General features: G+C 38.6%; 1 protein-coding gene across 2 annotated transcripts in view; it reads left to right on the forward strand.

Annotated features, from left to right (window-relative positions):
- The window catches only part of UNC5C (unc-5 netrin receptor C), a 406,424-nt gene that overhangs the window by 312,794 nt on the left and 75,403 nt on the right, over window positions 1–18,227 (forward strand). For both annotated transcript variants that reach the window (XM_058295247.2, XM_058295243.2), the window contains exons 5-6: window positions 7,791–7,971; window positions 11,266–11,433. In XM_058295247.2, the coding sequence (XP_058151230.1) occupies window positions 7,791–7,971; window positions 11,266–11,433 (349 nt within the window). The remainder of the gene's footprint in view (window positions 1–7,790; window positions 7,972–11,265; window positions 11,434–18,227) is intronic.

An 18,227-nucleotide genomic window follows, 5' to 3' on the forward strand; every position in this document is an offset into this window, starting at 1 on the left:
TTGTTAACCTCTTTCATTACTGCATCAAATTTGTCGGTGATAAATGTTCTGAGATCTTTCATTGCTTGTGCCAAGTTTTGCTCCCCTTCGTGATTATTGGTTTGTTGATTGGATTCAGCCATGTTTTCCTGATTATTGGTTTGGTTTGTAGATTTTTGTTGCTTTCTGGTCATCTCTTTATTTTGACGAATTTAATCAGTTCCTTAGCTTCTTTGTCTGCTCTTGGAGGTTAATTAGTTGTTATTTTTGCATAGGTGTTATCTCTTCTCTTTGTCACTTTTTTCTTCTTATTCTAGTTACTTGTTGTTGGTTAAGTTCACTTTAGAGGAAAGTATTAGTGTTGGGGAAAGGCAATTGTGTAAGCAAGGGAAAAGTGTAAAGTAGTATTGGTGATGTATGTTAACTAAGCAAGAATATGAGATCTGGGAGGATGGAGGTTAGATTCATGTAGATTGTATAGAGTTATAGCTGTAGGTAGAGTACCTTTTATGAAGTAGATGACTGAATATGGGAGGAATATGGTATGAACTACAAAGCTATTGTTTTCATGAGAGAGGGAAAAAGAAAAGAAAGGTAATAGTTTCAAGAGTGGATAACAGACAGAAAACAGAACAAAGGTATTAGAAATTAAGAGTTAGACACTTTGTGGATCAAAGAACGGGAGGTGGGGGGTGGAATATAGGAGAGACAGTAGATGATAGTGGATATCAAGATGCAGGGGAAGGGGGATAGTGTAGGTAGCCTAAATCAGTTCACACAGAAATGAGGCAGTGGAGGATGGGAAAACCCAGCAAATGTGAGGTGTTCCCTGTAGTACCTATTGTATACTTGAATTAAAATAAAATAAGTGGAAGATGAGGGACAAGAGGGAAAGAGAAAACCGAAAAAAAAAACTAATTATAATAAAGAAAAAAAGAAAGACAAGAAGAAAGGAAGAAAGAAAAAGAGGATGGGCAAACGGTGGGGAACGGATAGGGGGAAGAGAGATACAGGTATACACGTGTCACAATTGCAACACTATCTAAAACAACAACTTCCCCCCGCTTTGCCCTAAAACCCCCCGTCTGTCTGCCCAAATGGGTCTGCAAGCACCTCCCTTCCCACAAACCCCCAATAGGCCGCCCAGGGCCCACGAACTCCCCAGTACTGAAGGGAAAAAAAATTAAGTAAAATAAATTTAAAAAAAACAAAACAAAAAAAAAACAAAGAACAGAAACCCCTCCGCAGGCACGGCTCCGCCCGCTGCTGCCCGCTGCGGAGGCCTGGACCGGCTCTGCCCGGCTGCTTACGCCGCCGCGGCCTGGCCTGGCTCCGCCCGGCTCCGCTCGCTACAGCGGCCCGGCCCAGCTCTGGCGTCTGCCTCTCGCCGCCGCGGCCTGCACCGGCCCCGCCCAGCTCCGTACGCCGCCGCGGCCCGGCCTGGCTACGCCCGGCTCCGCTCGCTACAGCGGCCCAGGCCCGGCTCCGGCGTCCGCCGCCCACCGCCGCGGCCTGAACCGGCCCCGCCCGGCTCCGCACGCTGCCGCGGCCCGGCTTGGCCCGGCTCGCCCCGCCCGGCCCCGCTCCGGCATCCACCGCTGCGGCCCGGCCTGGCTCAGCCCCACCGAGCGGGGCTAGATGCCTCGTCTCCGCCTACCCAAGGAGGGAATCCTCTACAGGTAGCTGGGATCTCCGTGTATATTTCACAGACGGATCCTCTCTGTTACCTTCCCTCCAAATCGATGTCCAGACACCTCCGGACCAGCAAAAATCCCGAAACAATCCGGTCCCAAAGAGTCTCCAACACCGCCCAGCCAATTCCCTGCAGAAGACCCTAACAGGGATGTTCACTCAGCCGCCATCTTGCCCCCTCTCCCGAAATTTGTGATCTTAATCCCCAGCAGAATAACAATCACCACAGTTAAAGGAATTTAGTTAGAAGATGTCTAAAAGAACCCTTTCTAAATATATTTAATATTAATTGCACCATTCAAAGCATCAGCTTTATAAAGATCTAAAAAATTGTGTATAACACATTTAATCTCACTACATGTCATATTTTTCTTCATACATTTAGTAAATTATTAGTTGATATATATATATATGCCAGTTCCAGGCTATAGGAATAGATCAATGATCAAAAAACAGATCAAAATCCCTGACCTCATGGAGCTTATATTCTGGAGGGTATAGCAACTAACAAACACAATAGATAAGAGATGGTGAGAAGAGGTAAGGAGAAAATAAAGGAAAGGTAACGCTCCAAGGCATAGGCAGAGAGAGAGAGGTGTTGCAGTTTTAAAGGTTGATGAGGAAATGACTGACTGAGAAGATGACATGGGAGCAAAGATTCAAACAATGGGAGGGAACAATCCACAGAGCTACCTGGGAGAGAGATAATTCCAAGCATGGTGTGGGAAGGAGAAGTCATGAGATTCTGGATGTGTTTCTCTAATATTGTATGGGTCGAGAGTGAGAAAAAGAGTCAAGGCTAAGTCTGAGGTTTTTGTCTAAGATAGAGTTGGCATTAACTGAGATAGAAGACTGTGGGAGGAGCAGGTTTGGGGCAGTTCAACATGTCATTATCAGATGAGTGGAGTGGTGAGAAGGCAGTTGGATATATGAGTCTGGAGTGCAAGGGCAAGGTCTGGGCTGGAGATAAATTTAGGAGTAATCTGCATGAGACTGGATGAGCTCACCAAGGAAGTGAATGTGGAGAAAAAGTATAAAAATAGATGAGGACCAACGACTGAGCCATGGGGCAGGGAACAAACATCAGCCTAAGAAAGATGTGGGGGATAGGGTGAGTAGAACAAAAACCGCACAATCATATATAGGGTCCAGAGAAACCAACTGAGGAGAGGCAGACATCAACTGGGTCAAATGCTACTGACGTGTCAAATAAGATGAGGACTAATAACTCGCCCCTAAATTTAGCCCAGTGAAAGTAATTGGTGACTTTGACAAGAAGAGTGGAATGGTGGAGGTGAATGCTGGATTAGAACAGGTTCAGTAGAAAGAGGAACTGGAAACAGTGAGTATAAACAACTTTTGTAAGGAGTTGTGTAAGGCCAGCAGAGAAATATGGGGGTGACTAGAGGCATAAATGTGGTACGGAAGGTTTTTGTTTTCAGTTGTGAAAAATAATAGTATGTATGTATGCTGATGGAAATGATTTAGTACTTTTAATGATTTGGGAGAGAAGACAGGGAAAAATGCTGGGGCTTATACTTGCATTTGCCCTTGAATATGAGTAGGAGAGGGAGGGGGATGCAGAGTGGAAATCAGAGATGACCTAGGTGGGAGCACAGGGAGTTCATCTAGAAACAAGAGGGAGAGCACAGAATGGGAACTAGGAGCAGGGAGCTGGGAGATTTGGAGACCTCTCATGTTTATCAATTTTCTCAGTGGTGTAGAAATCTTGGGTTTCAGATGAAAGTGGAGGGTGGAGGAGGTAGTGTTTTCGGAGCAAGGAGAAAGTGTGAAATGGATGTTTAGGAGAGTGGGATAGTGAAGAGACTATGAAAATACATTCTGACTTCTGAACAGAATTAAAAGCCCACTTGGGTTCTGTTATTGTGACTTTAAAGGGAGCCCACTCAACACGGCTGTGCACAGCCATCTTCCACCTCAAGCATACAGGGGTCCCCTAGGGGAATAGTGTCCCAGTGAGGACCTGGAAGGAAGAGAGGGGTGAGGAAGTTGAAGAAATAGTTCAAGGGAACATTTTTATAGTTAGACATTGAAATTTTTTTCCTTTATTTTCTTTTAAATGTTACATTCAGAAAAGATGAGGTCCCCGTATACTCCCCACCCCACCCCCCCACCCCACCCCTCCCACATCATCAACAACCTCTTCCATCATCACCGCACAGCCACTGCACCTGGCAAATACATTTTGGAGCACTGCTGCACCCCATGAACAGTGGTCCACATTGTAGTCCACGCTCTCCCCCAGTCCACCCAGTGGGCCACGGCAGGACACACAATGTCCAGCATCTGTCCCTGCAACGTCACCCAGGACAACTCCAAATCCTGAAAATGCCCCCACACCATATCTCTTCTTCTGTCTCCCTACCATCAGCAGCCACCATTTAAACTTGGTAAAAAGAGAAGAAGCCATATGAGGGGAATTAGAGAAAATATAATGTTGGAAAATCAATAGATGGTAAGTCCTGGTGAAGGATTGCTGGAAGATGGGTCCTAGAGAGAGTAAGCAGGAAAGACAGAGCATGGTTAAAAAGAAAGGGTGGTTGAAGCTGAGTATATGGAGAAATTATAATTAAAGGCAAGGAAAAGGGCTAGACCAGTAGTTCTAAAATTCTAATGTGCATATAAATCCCCTGGAATTTTCATTAAAATGCACATTTTGATTCAATAAGTTCAGGGGGGCAGGGCCTGACAGTCTCAATTTTTATATAGTTGATACAAATAATGCTGCTGATGCTTCTGCTCCAGGGATCTCGTTTTGAAAGGCAGTAGTCTAGAGTGGCATTTATCAAATCAAAATCAGTATATCAAAATCACACTAGGTGGACAGGGGGTGTACTGATGCTAGGCCCCTCCAGATCAAGTGAACCAGTTTCTCTGGGTTGGATTGAGCACCAATATTATAGATGTTTCCCAAGTTATTCTGATGTGAAGCCAGGGTTGAGAACCTCTGGACTATAATGTGTCACTACGGGAGTGAGTGACTTAGAGGCTTGGTGCAGGAGAAAGGATCAAAGAACACAGGGGTCGAGATGTTGGAAGTGTCATCTTTGTGGGTACTAAGATCATCAGATATTATGGCAGACATTTTGCTAGATAAAATGGCCATACAGCCAGAGGTCAGTAGGTGACTACAACAAATATAAAAAGTGGATGATCTAATCTGATGAGATGAGATACAAAACAGAGTTGTTTGGGGAGAATGGTCTGGAACAGGTGATATGTAGCAAGGATGCCCAGCGGTATTTGGATTTGGGAGATCAATCATCCATCTGGGATCTCCAGAAAAGTGGTGGCATCAGGAAGAGGCAGGTTTTCACTGGAGAAAACGTGAAGGAAATGGTTTGCATTTTGAAGGATCTTCCTGCTATATTCCGAAGCCGCATGGAAGGGTTTGGGTGGTTTTGGAGGGATGGGAGATTGGAATGTGCAGAGCAATATAGGGATTAGAGTGCAGAGGTGAGGGATGGCCTGAAGTCCCGACCTGTTTGTGGAAATGATGGTTTCAAAACAAAGAGTTGTAGTAAGGCTGTGAGTGTGGGACATAGAGAACTTAGGGGTCTTGCAAGAAACCAAGGTGTCTTTGAATCTCCTCTTCATTTCTTTCACTATTTTCTATTTGTGAAAACCTTTCTTCAAGCAACTGCTTGAAGGCAAGCCTTATGTGAAAAACAGATAAAAGAAAATGTTCTCTAGTAAAAACAGGAGTTAGGGGAGGAAGGCAGTGCCCCTCTAACAGGGCTCCCAGCATTCTACACAGTACTGCTGGGGCTCCCTAGAACTCCTCAGAGCTGAGTTGATGATCACTGCCCCACATTGGTGAGAGACACCAAGGAAAATGGTGGGTTATATAAGAAAGCAAAGATAATCTATTCACATACCACGTAACTCTCTGTAAATCTTTCACCAACTTCCATGTAATAAACTCTTTGAATAAACAAATGGCTTTTAATATCCTTTGGGATCTCTTTGTGTCATTTATGATTAGGATAACAGCAATGTTGTTAAACTGATGAAACATACAAGAAACAACAGTTTTGAACAGCTGTGACTTAGGTTGGGTCTTCCAGAAGAAGCAAATCATGAACCAAAGATTTGAATGCAAATGGTTTTTAAGGAGGTGCTCCCTGGAGAGATGTGTAAGTGGGTGGAGTAGGCAGGACAGAAAAGAAAAAGTCAAGCAAGAGTGCAGTTTCTGAAATTTGCAGGAAGATAGCTTCAGCCTGATCTCTGCAGGGAATCTGTGGAGAGTAACAACTCAGATCATGTCCCAGCTGGACACAAGGCATACTCTAGCACACATTAGTCAATGGCTAAGCACAGCCCTGGGAAGTTGTGAACTCCTAGGCACTTCTAGACAAAAACTCCAGTAGTCTGTGGGTCATCCTCCCAAGAAGAGTAACAGGTTCCAATCCTTGGAGGAAAGCACACTGACTTTGGATAGGAGCTCACAAAAATAGTAAAAATGGTTCAAGAGAATCTCAGTGGAGCCCAACCCTATCTTCTAAGAAACTTTCTTTCATTAGAAGCACATTGTTAACCTAGGAAGAAATCAGATTCAAGAACTATTTTCAACTTCTATTTATCTTCAAGTAAATTTTTAACAGTATGAATTGTGCTACCCTTTCCCTCACACTTCCAGCTAGAACATATTGCCAAGCTTGGGCCAAAGTTTGAAAATATCAACATCAAGTGAATCTGTGAATCTGGTAAAATAGGTCTAGACCTGGGTCTGACTGAATTACAGTCAGGTTTTGAAAACAAAATGCACATTTTAAAATACCACTGTTTTAGATGAATGTCCATTTTCTTCCTCCCTACCACTAGAGCAAATATCAAGAATGTTTGGCTGTTTCAAAATTTACATCATTACAAATAGTTGCTTTTATCTACATCCTCATATATTTATTCAGGATCATTGTTGGTTTTTGTTTTTCCCTTTAAATTTTGGCCTCATTTCTAAAGATTAGAGAAGCATTAATTTAGAATTCGTGCATTAGATATAATTTAGAGCTGAGCAACATCAAGTCCACTGACAGATTTAAAGATTAATTTCCAGACCTCTTGTGGTGTTGGAGAAGCTCCTTAAGATTTTGAAAATGGCAACACTATTGACTCCCTACCCTTAAAGGTTACTTGTATCCATATCCATTAGGAAAGCTTAAGGGCGATAAATATCAATGTTGTTTTGCTTTATGGAAACCCTGTGCCAAAAAAAAAAAAATAGCCAAAAGAAAAATAATAAAGCAATTTTCAGGATGAAAAATAATTTATTCTGCATGAAGATAGCTTACACAGGTGTATTTCTTGCCTTCTATTCTGTAAGGATGACTTCACTGTTCATAAACTGATATTATTTACTTAGAAGAAATAATTTCAAATAGTCATGCCTTAGGTGACGTTCTCTAAAAGCAAACTATGAATCAAAGATTTGAATGCTAGTGGTATACAAAGGGAGAGGTTTGAATATGACAAGTAAGAGAGTCATATTATATTGGAAGTTAGCAGAAAAACTTTTTTCTTTCCAATTACTTTGGCTTAGATGCATCTCCAAATATGTGTTTTGCATCATTTTAAAGTAAGTGCACTTTCAGCGAAATTTAATCCATATGTTTCAGCAAAGTTACACGTAAATCATCCCAATGTTGTTTTATGAGCACTACATGATGTCTAAGATTCCTTTTGAGCTTTTTTATAGTCCTTATATTCTTTTCAGAAAAGCAGCAGGTAAGTTGCCAAAAGTAAACAAATCAAATAACAAAAGGTTTGAGTTCAGTTTGAAATACTTAGCCTATTATTTTTGATTGGGTTTTGAACTTGGCAGTGCACATTCTCCTGTTCCTGCCCGCAGGGCTGAGTGAAAACAATTTGAACACTCTTTCCCAATCGGTTCATTGACATTTGAGAATAATGTAGTTCAGACAGAATCAGCATGCTTGGCAGGTGAGTGATACTTAATATGACCTGGGAAAGTTACTTCCCCTCAGTTCGTAGAAGTTCATAGATGGAGCAACGTTATACACATTACAAAACACAGGTTAGGGCAAGCAGCCACCAAGGGATCCATACTGAGGATTGATGTTTTTCTTGTGCCTCTTTAGGTGGAATGGTTGAAAAACGAAGACATAATTGATCCCGTTGAAGATCGGAATTTTTATATTACTATTGATCACAACCTCATCATAAAGCAGGCCCGCCTCTCAGATACTGCAAATTATACCTGTGTTGCCAAAAACATTGTTGCCAAGAGGAAAAGCACAACGGCAACTGTCATAGTGTATGGTGAGTGAGCTTTTGGATCATCATGAAGTGGAAAGCAGGTTTAAGGGGTCTCAATGTAGTTCATGTCAAACTGTAGTTTCTCATTGTTACCATTATTTTAATTTAAAAACATCAAGCTAGAGACCTTTTTCATTCCAACTCCTGCTCTCTTCCAGCCTAATGGGCAGTGAAGTTTCACTACTTCCCTGATACTCATAAGACTAAACCTGGAAATGACTAGCCCTTGACAGCCATGTTGTAGGAAAGTGATTTAAGTCCACCTGAGTGATGCTGCAAAAGCCAGTGGTGCTCCCGCTTGCCTAAGCTCTTCCCCTCCATAACCTGTACCATCAGTTCTAGATTGAGTCCTGGAGATTTCTGTGAGTCTCCGTTCAGTCAGTGACTGCTGACTTGCTCCCCAAACACACTTCTCAGAGCAGCTTTCTGAGACCTCGTTTTTCTCCCTCAATCAGCAGCATCAAACTAGGGCTTTTGTCTCCAAGCAGCCGTAATCCTAACCATGCGGCAAGGTGCAGTTTAAGGACTTCTTTAAGAAGCTTCCTCTTACCCCCGAGCCCATACTAATCTGTCTAAACCTATCATTTCTCCAGGAGTACTAAACATTTCACACCCAAATTTGCCATGGGATGTGATGCTTTTACCTCGCTTTATGGTTTAGCACTTGTTTTCTAATCATTTCACGCGTAGTTTCATCCCCTCAACTAAGCTTTAAGCACCTTTGTGGGCTGAGCCTGGTCTGTTTTATTTATGTTTCTCAATGTTAGACACATAGTAGGTGCTCATATCTTTGTGTTTTATTGTCCCAGAAGAAACCAAACAACTTTGGGAAGTATTTCCAGGTTATGATAACTCCTGAGTGACATGCCCACGTCTCACCACCATTTAGAACATGACATAGTTTACATTGCTGCTTCAGGGTTAAAGGATTCTTCAGGGGCCTTATTGCCTGGCAGTGAAGGAGAGACCATTACTGACAAGTATGTGGCTCGTGGTACTTACAGACTACAGTGCCCGCCATTTGGATGGCTGTGTCCTTATAGAGAGTTTTAAGTGCAAAAACTACAGCGCTATTACAAAGGCTGAATATAGCATTGCTTTTAAAGTGTCATTTTAATTACAGGACAGTTGCATACATTTTTTTTAAACCTCTGATTACTCTAAAGTTTAATTTCATAGTCAAGACAATAGCTTTGTTCAATTCTAAGTAATGGTTTTTCTAAAGTCACAATAAAATGTTTCATACTTTTGGTCTTTTTCTAAATTGCCTGAATGAGTTGATTAAGGGCATTTAAAATGCAAAGAAGAAATGGGGCACAATCATTGTATGCACCAATCATAAATACCTAATGAAGGCAGAACTATATATAGATGCTTAATATACACTCAAATCTCATTTCCTAAGCATGGCATTCTTTCGGTACTCATAAATGCCTCCCATGCATTGTGTTTAGGAAGGCTCAAACACAAGTAACAAGCATTTTGTTTTAAGAAAATGGCACTGGATTAGGGGTCAGTAGTTCTGCGATCTAGGACTAGTTATGCCACTGTCTAACCTTGACTTAGTCATTCAATCTGGCTTCTCTGAGCCATTGTCTCCTCTTTAAAATGAGGGTCTAAGACTAGGATCTTCGAAAACTTTCTATCCGTAGAAGTTAATGATTATTCACATCTCATTAAAATCGTAGTAGAGCAATACATATATACTATAACCTCAAATGTCAGCTAGCCAGTTTGTTAGTAATAATTAATACACGGGCAGTTCTACTTAAACTGAGTTTTATTTAAAATTGAGAAGTTTTATTTAAAATTGAAAAAATTAAGTTGCTTTATGGAACACTAACTGAAACCCTACCTATCAGCTGTCCATTGTTTTTTACAAATGGTCTCATAAAATAAGTTGTCCCTGGTTCACAAGCTGTGAGAACCATAAATCCATAGAAGAACATATATATCTAATCAATATTTTATACTTTGAATCTGGTTTATACATTTATTTTTGCTAATAATTATTTTTAGATTTCAAATACATATTCATTACAGAAAATTTAGGAAACACATAAAAGGACAAAGAAAATACCTATAATACTGTCATCATCCAGAAGTAGTTAAAAAAACTTATTTTGATGTGTATACTACTGTAAAATTTAAAGCATAAACATGATTTTAAAATAAGGGGAAACATTTCATGTATTGTTAGCCTTCTACAGCTTCATTTTTAATGATTGCTTAGGAGTCAATCACATGAACATACTGTTGAAAATTATAGTTGTTTCCAGTTATTTTTTCATTTTAAAAAAATCTGTAGTGAAAATATCCTTGACTGCATATATTGCACTTTGATGACTATTGCCTATTGGATAAATTTCTAGAAAAGGAGATATTGGTTAAGTGATGTGTACTTAAAAGATTTATGTTTCTTGAATGGCTAACACACCTCTTTACTAATAGGATACAGATACATATGCTAGCTGTGCCATGTTTTAACTACAGGCAAATAGGTTTTGTTAGCAATTGATTAATTATAATAATTTCATGGGTTCACTTGACTGAAGTACTAACATGTATCAGGGTATTTTCTTGAGAGAAATCTCCAGAGGTGAAGAGGCATACATTTTACAATCACATGTAGAATAACGGCTTCCTCAAACATCATAGTTAGCATTTATATACAAAATAGGTGTCTGTTTTGATTGTCAGCTAATTGCCAATTCAACCAAATAACCATTCTGTTAGTTAAAAAATCCAGCAATACCATATTTTTTTAAACCAGATTCACTAGTTAGTTAATGAAACTTGACTAAAAATCCTTAAAAGGTTGTCAAGCTTACGAACGCTAAAGAAAAATAACTAATCATCTATTATTATAAAGAACTAAATGATTTTATTCCATTGTCATGCTTCAGATCGACCTACAACTTTGGTATAATGATGTAAACATTTATTACTTGATATAAACTATCAAAAGTTATTTTTGGAGCTTACGTGAGTAAGGGAATTACTTTTATTAAAAACAAAAACAAAAAACCTGGCCAAAGAAAAGAGATCATAGTGCTATTTACTTTTCTGAGAAAGTGAGTAAATTTTGATAAATCATTTTCTCTGTGCTTAGATTCTTCAGCCATACAATAAAACTTTAACTGAAATGATGCCCAAGGTCCCTTCTAGCTCCGACTATTGGATATTTTTATGGTCACTTGGAAGATGGATTTTTGAATATGTGTTGTGTGTGATTTGTGTATCAGTGTGTGCATGGGTGCATGTTTATTCCACTTTTTATTGCTTGCCTCCTTTCAGTAAATGGTGGCTGGTCCACCTGGACTGAGTGGTCTGTGTGTAATAGCCGCTGTGGACGAGGGTTTCAGAAACGTACAAGGACCTGCACCAACCCAGCACCACTCAATGGCGGGGCCTTCTGCGAAGGACAGAGTGTGCAGAAAATAGCCTGCACGACGTTATGTCCAGGTAAGGAAACCAAATGTTTCATTCTACATGTCTCCCACCATTCTAGAAGAATTATTTAGAGAATGGATTAAAAGGCCTTATTCTTTTTTTTTTAAGCTTCATTGAAGTATAATTGGCAGGTAGTAAATTGCACATGCTTAAATTGAACAGTTTGATCCCATGTGACAGAGAGATACACTTGTGAAAGTATCACCACAATAAAAATAAAAAAAGTTTCTTCATGCCCTTTTTTATTTTAAATACAGTAGTTATGAGTTTATAAACCAGTCATGTATAAAATAAAGGATTTTTGTACACTAGCTCACCAACGACACCTTACATTGGTGTGGAATATTTGTTACTGTTGATGGTAGCACTTTTTAAAAATAATAGTATTATTTTTTAACAGTAGTTACTTTTGTTACAACTGATGAAAGATTATTAAAATAGGTCTATCAATTGTCCATTAGTTACATTAGGTGCATTAGGTGTATACTCTGTTATTACCACTTTGTGTAAGTATCATACATTTATTACAATTCCTGAAAGAACATTCCGACACTTGTACTATTAATTATAGTCTATCGCCTATAATAGGGTTCACTGTGGTATACAGTCCTATGTTTTTTCTTTTAATTTTTATTCTAGTAATATATACATCCTAAAGTTTCCTCTTTTAACCACATTTACATATACAATTAGGTGTTGTTGAATTAGGTCACAAAATGTGCTACTGTCACCCCATCCATTTCCAAACCTTCACCATCAACCTAAATAAAAAATCTGTACAAATTAAGCATCAAGTCCCCATTCTCTAACCTGACACTATCTTCTGGTATCTGTATTCTAGATTCTAACTCCATGAATTTGTTTATTATAATTAGTTCATAACAGTGAAATCTTACAATATTTGTCCTTTGTGTCTGGCTTATTTCACTCAATATGTCTTCAAGGTTCATCCAGGTTGGCACATGCCTCAGGACTTCACTCCTTTTTAGAGCTGAGTAATAGTCCATCATATGTATATACCACATTTTCTTTATCCATTCATAAACAGAGGGACACTTGGGTTGTTTCCATCCTTTGGCAATTGTGAATAATGTCATTTTGAATATTGGTGCGCAAATACCTGTTCAAATCCCTGCTTTCAGTTCTTCTGGGTATATATCTAGAAGCGGAATTGCCAGGACTTATGGTAATTCTATACTTAGCTTCCTGAGTGCCAAACCATCTTCCACAGTGACTGTAACCATTTTACATTCCCACAAACAATGAATGAGTGTTCTTATTTCTCCATATCCTCACCAACACTTGTAGTTTGCTCTATTTTTAATTGTGGCCATTCTAGTAGGTGTGAAATGATACCTTGTGGTTTTGATTTGCATTTTCCTGATAGCTAATAATGTTTAGCCTATTTTCATATGTTTTTTAGCCATTTGTATTTCCTCTTTCAAGAAATGTCTATTTAAATCTTGTGTCCATTTATTAATTGACTTGTTTGTCTTTTTATTTGTTGAGTTACTAGATTTCTTTCTATATTCTGGATATTAAATAGTTATCAGATTAATGGTTTCCAATCACTTTCTCCCATTAAGTAAGTTGTCTTTTCATTTTCTTGACACAGTCCTTTGATGCACAAAGGTTTTTTTATTTTGAGGAGGTTCTTTAATCTATTTTTTTCTTTTTGTTGCTTGAGCTTTGGGTATAAAGTCTAAGAAACCATTGCCTACTACTGGATCTTGAAGATATTGCCCTACATTTCCTTCTAATAGTTTTATAGATTGGTTCTTATATTTAGGTCTTTGGTCCAATTTGAGTTAACTTTTGTATCTAGTGTGAGATAGGGATACTCTTTCATTCTTTGGCATGTGGATACCCAGTTCTCCCAGCAGCATTTGTTGAAGAGACTATTCTTTCCCATTTGAGTGGACTTGGCAACCTTGTCAAAAATCAATTGGTCATACATGTGAGGATCTGTTTCTGAACTTTTGGTTCAATTCCATTAGGTAATACTTCTATCCTTACGCCAGTACAATGCTGTTTTAACTACTATAGCTTTCTAATATGCTTCAAAGCCAGGAAGTGTGAGTCCTCCAAGTTCATTCTTCTTTTTCAAGATGTTTTTTATTATTCATGGCCCTTTATGCTTCCCAATAAATATGATAATTGGATTTCCCATTTCTGTGAAGTAGGCTTTTGGAATTTTTATTGGTTTTGTATTGAATCTGTAAATCAATTTGAGTAGAATTGTGACCTTAATTTTATTTAGTCTTCCTTCCATTTGTTTAGGCCTTGTTTGATTTCTTTTAGTGGAGTTTTGTAGTTTTCTGAATACAGACCTTTTACATTCCTGGCTAAATTAATTCCTAGATATTTGAGTCTTTGTTGCTTTTATAAATGGGATTTTTTATTGATTTCTTCTTCAGCTTGCTCATTAGTAGTATATAGAAACACCACTGATTTTTCTTTGTTGACTTTGTACCCTGCCACTTTGCTTAACTCATTTGTAAGCTCTAATAGCTTTGCTGTAGATATTTTGGGATTTTCTAAATACAGGATCATGTCCTGTGTGAATAGTGAGCATTTTGCTTCCTCTTTTCCAATTTGGATGCCTTTTATTTCTTTTTCTTGCCTAATTGCATCTATGTTCATTCAAAAGATTGGTCATAATTTTCTTCTAGTATCTTTATTGGGCTTTATTATTAGGGTGATGTTGGCTTCATAAAATGTGTTGGGTAATTTTCCCTACTTTTCAATTTTTTAGAAGAGTTTAAACAGGATTGGTATTAATTCTTCTCAAACTGGTAGAATTCATCTGTGAAGCCATCTGGTCCTGGATTTTTCTTTGTTTGGTTTTTGATGACTGATTCAATCTCTTTAAATGTGATTGGTTTGTTGCATTCCTGTATTTCTTTTAGAGTCAAGGTAGGTTTTTTGTACATTTCTAAGATTTTGTCTATTTCATCTAGGTTGTCTAATTTGTTGACATACAGTTTCTCATAATATCCTCTTATCCTTTTTATTTCTGTGAGGTCAGTTGTAATGTCCCTACTTTCATTCCTGATTTTATTTAATTGCATCTTCTCTCTTTTTTTCTTTGTTAATCTTGCTAAACACTTGTCGATTATATTGCTATTCTCTTCTCAAAGAACCAGCTTTTGGTTTTGTTGATTTTTCTTTCTTTTTTTTTTTTTTTTTTTTTTTTTGAAATTTCATTTATTTCTGCTCTAATCTTTGTTATTTCTTTTTTTCTGTTTGCTTTGGGATTGGTTTTCTGTCCTTCTAGTTTCTCCAGTTGCTCGGATCTTTGATTTTAACTCTTTCTTCTTTTTTAATGTAGACTTTCAGGGCTACAAATTTCCCTCTCAGCACTACCTTCTTGTATCCCATAAGTCTTGATAAGTTGTGTTCTTGTTTTCATTCATCTCGAGGTATCTACTAATTTCTCTTGGAATTTCTTCTTTGACACATTGATTTTTTAAGATTGTGGTGTTAGCCTCCATATATTTGCAAAATTTCCCCTTTCCTGACTATTATTTCCAGCTCCATTCCATTATCAACAGAGAAGGTGCTTTGTATAATTTGTATCATCAAAAAGCTGTGTTGTGGCCCAACATGTGGTCTAACCTGGAGAAAGATCCATGAGCAATTGAGAAGAATGTATAACCTGGTGATTTGGGGTGCAGTGTTCTGTATATGTCTGTCAGGTCCAGCTCATTTATCATATTTTTAAAGTTCTCTGTTTCCTTCTTGATCTTCTGTCTGATTGTTCTATCTATTGATGTAAGTGGCATGTTGAAGTCCCCAACTATTGTTGTAGGGATCTTTATTTCATCTTTTTTATTTGCCTGAGTTTGCCCCTTGTATTCTGGGGCACCCTGGTTAGGTGCATAGATATTTATGACTGTTACTCCTTCCTGGGGGATTCCTGGGGGATTGTCCTATTTATTAATATATAGTGGCCTTCTGCATCTCATATATATATATATATATATATATATATATATATATTGCATTTAATGTCTGTTTTGTCTGACACCAGTATAGCTACCCCTCCTTTCTTTTGGTTACTATTTGTGTGAAATATTTTTTTCCAACATTTCATTTTCAGTCTATTTGCATCCTTAGGTCTAAGGTGAGTCTACAGTTGATGGCATATGGATGGCTCATGTTTTCTTATCTATTCTGTCAGCCTATGTCTTTTGACTGGGAAGTTTATTCCATTAGCTTTCAATGTTATTACTGTAAAGGCAGTACTTACTTCAATCATTTTATCCTTTGGCTTTCATATGTCTTATCATATTTTTGTCCATCTTTTACCTTTTTGATTACCCTTTGTGATAGTCTCCATTTCTATACTATCTATCAAACCTTTCCTTCTTTTCTTCTCTTTTCTGGCTGCAGAACTCCCTTTAATGCTTCCTGCAGACATGGGTTCTTGTTTATGAACTCTCTTGTTTTCTCTTTATCTGTGAATTTATTAAACTCACCATCATATCTGAAGGACAGATTTGGCAGATAAAGAATGCTTGGGTGGCAGGTTTCCTCTTTGAGTTCCTTAATTACATCATACCAAGGCCTTCTTGCTTCCATGGTTATTGAAGAGAAATCCACAATAAGTCTTATTGGATGTCCCTTGTATGTTATGTTTTGCTTTTCCCCTTTCTGCTTTCACAATATTCTCTTTATCTTTGGAATTTAGCATTCTGAATGGTATGTGTCTTGGGATAGGTCTATTTGGATTTATTCTAATTGGAGTATACTGTGTTTCCTTTCATAAATTGGGAAATTTCCTGTCTTAATTTCTCAAATACTCTTTCTGTCCCTTTCCCCTTCTCTTTTCCTTTGGGAACTCCCATGACATGTATGGGTTTCATGCTATCATTCAACTCCTTGAGCTCCTGCTCAATTTCTTCCATTCTTTTTCTCTGTTCCCTCTTTTCAATTTCAGTTCTTCTTTTCTCTTCATCGATTCTTTCACCCATGATTTCACATCTGATGTTGTAAGCCTCTATTTTATTTTTAATCTCATGTATCGTGTCTTTAATTCCCATAAGCTCTTATTTTTCTTTCCAAGGTTTCCAGTTTTTCTTTGTGCTAGCCCAGTGTCTTCCTAATGTCTTTTATTCCTTTAGCCATGCTGTCCTTCAACTCCATGATTTGATTTAGGAGATTTGTATGAACCTTATTGATTAACTGTTTCAAGTCCTGTATCTTGTCTGGAGTTTTGATTTGTTCCTTTGCCTGAACCATATTTTCCTTTTTTTGTAGTATGGTTTGTAATTTTTTGCTGATATCTTGGCATCTGATTCTGATACTGAATTTACTCTTATGTTCAGCTTCTTTCTCTTGCCTAGAGACTTACTGTTAAGTAGTGGTGTGCTACCACTCTTCTTTGACTCTTGGTTCAACTTGTTCTAGATACTTAGGTTTGCCCTTGTTTAACTGCTTAAACCAGGGCTAAGGACCCAATAATGGGGTACAGGCCAGTTTCTAAGGGCCTTCGAGAGGGGGGAAGTAAAAGCCCTGATTGCCTCTTTTATTTTATTATTATTTTTCCCTTTTTGTGCACTTTTCTCATCTGCCAGTGGTGGCAGTCCTTGGCAGACCTCTCAGTTCAGACCCCAGGTGCTAGCAGGAATGTTCTCTTGCCTGGCCAATGTTCTCTGGACTGGCCAAGACTCACAAAAAACTTTCTCAGAAGCTGTTCTCCTCCTCAGCAACCAGCCCAGGCAGTACAGAAGGTGTTTGAGAAGGCAAATTATCTTTAACTCCCAGCCAGCTCTCCATGCAGACAATGTCATGGCCCCACCTGGCCTGGAAGTATGTGACCCCTACGATGCAACAGACCAAATTTGCTGGCCCAGATCTGAATTTGCTGTAGACTGTGTCCATCCCTCTCCTCTTTCTTGGGGAAGAGGATCCCTGCAACCCACAGCTGCTGCAGTCTGCAGACTGCTGTTTGCTCTGAGGATAGGCACCGCTCCTGCTTCTACAGCTTTACACGTGGGATTTTTCAGCTAGCTGAGACTCCTTTCCTTAGCCTCTCTCCCTTCTGGGTGGTGTCTCACCTTCCCCTGATGTCCTGAGCCCCAGAACAGCCTACCGTATAATCTCTAGATATTTTTTTCTGGGAGAGAATTGATCCCTCTGCCTCTCTATTACTCCATTTTCCTGGAAGTCCTCGAATCCGTGTCTTCTGATTGGGGAGTTTAATTCATTACCAATCAATGTTTTTAGTGTAAAGGCAGTGCTTACTTAAGCCATTTTAGCTTTCGGGTTTTATGTGTTTTATCTTTTTTTGTTTCTCTTCTTACCCTTTTACTATCCTTACTAATAATCTTCATTTCTTCACTCTATTCTAAGCCTCTCTCTCCTGTTTTTTCCTCTCAGCCTTCAGAACTCCCTATGGTATTCTTGTAAGGCAGGTCTCTTGTTGATGAACTTTCTCAGTTTCCATATTTCTGGATATTTTAAACTGCCCCATATTTTTGAAAGACAGTTTTGCTGGATAAAGAATTTGGGGCTGGCAGTTTTTCTCTTTCAGTACCTTAAATATATTATATCACTGCCTTCTTGCCTCCATAGTTTCTTACAAGAAATCAACATTTAGTCTTATTGCAGATCCCTTGTATCTTGTGAATCCCTTTTCTCTTGCTGCTTTCATAATTTACTCTTTATCTGTGGCATTTGATGTTCTAATTAGTTTGTGTCTCAAAGTAGGTATATTAGGATTTATTCTGTTTGAAGTATGTTGATTCTTGGACATGTATATTTATGTCTTTCATAACAGTTGGAAAATTTTCAGACATTAT

This window comes from Dasypus novemcinctus, chromosome 1 (assembly GCF_030445035.2).
Source record: "Dasypus novemcinctus isolate mDasNov1 chromosome 1, mDasNov1.1.hap2, whole genome shotgun sequence".
NCBI classification, from domain to species: domain Eukaryota; kingdom Metazoa; phylum Chordata; class Mammalia; order Cingulata; family Dasypodidae; genus Dasypus; species Dasypus novemcinctus.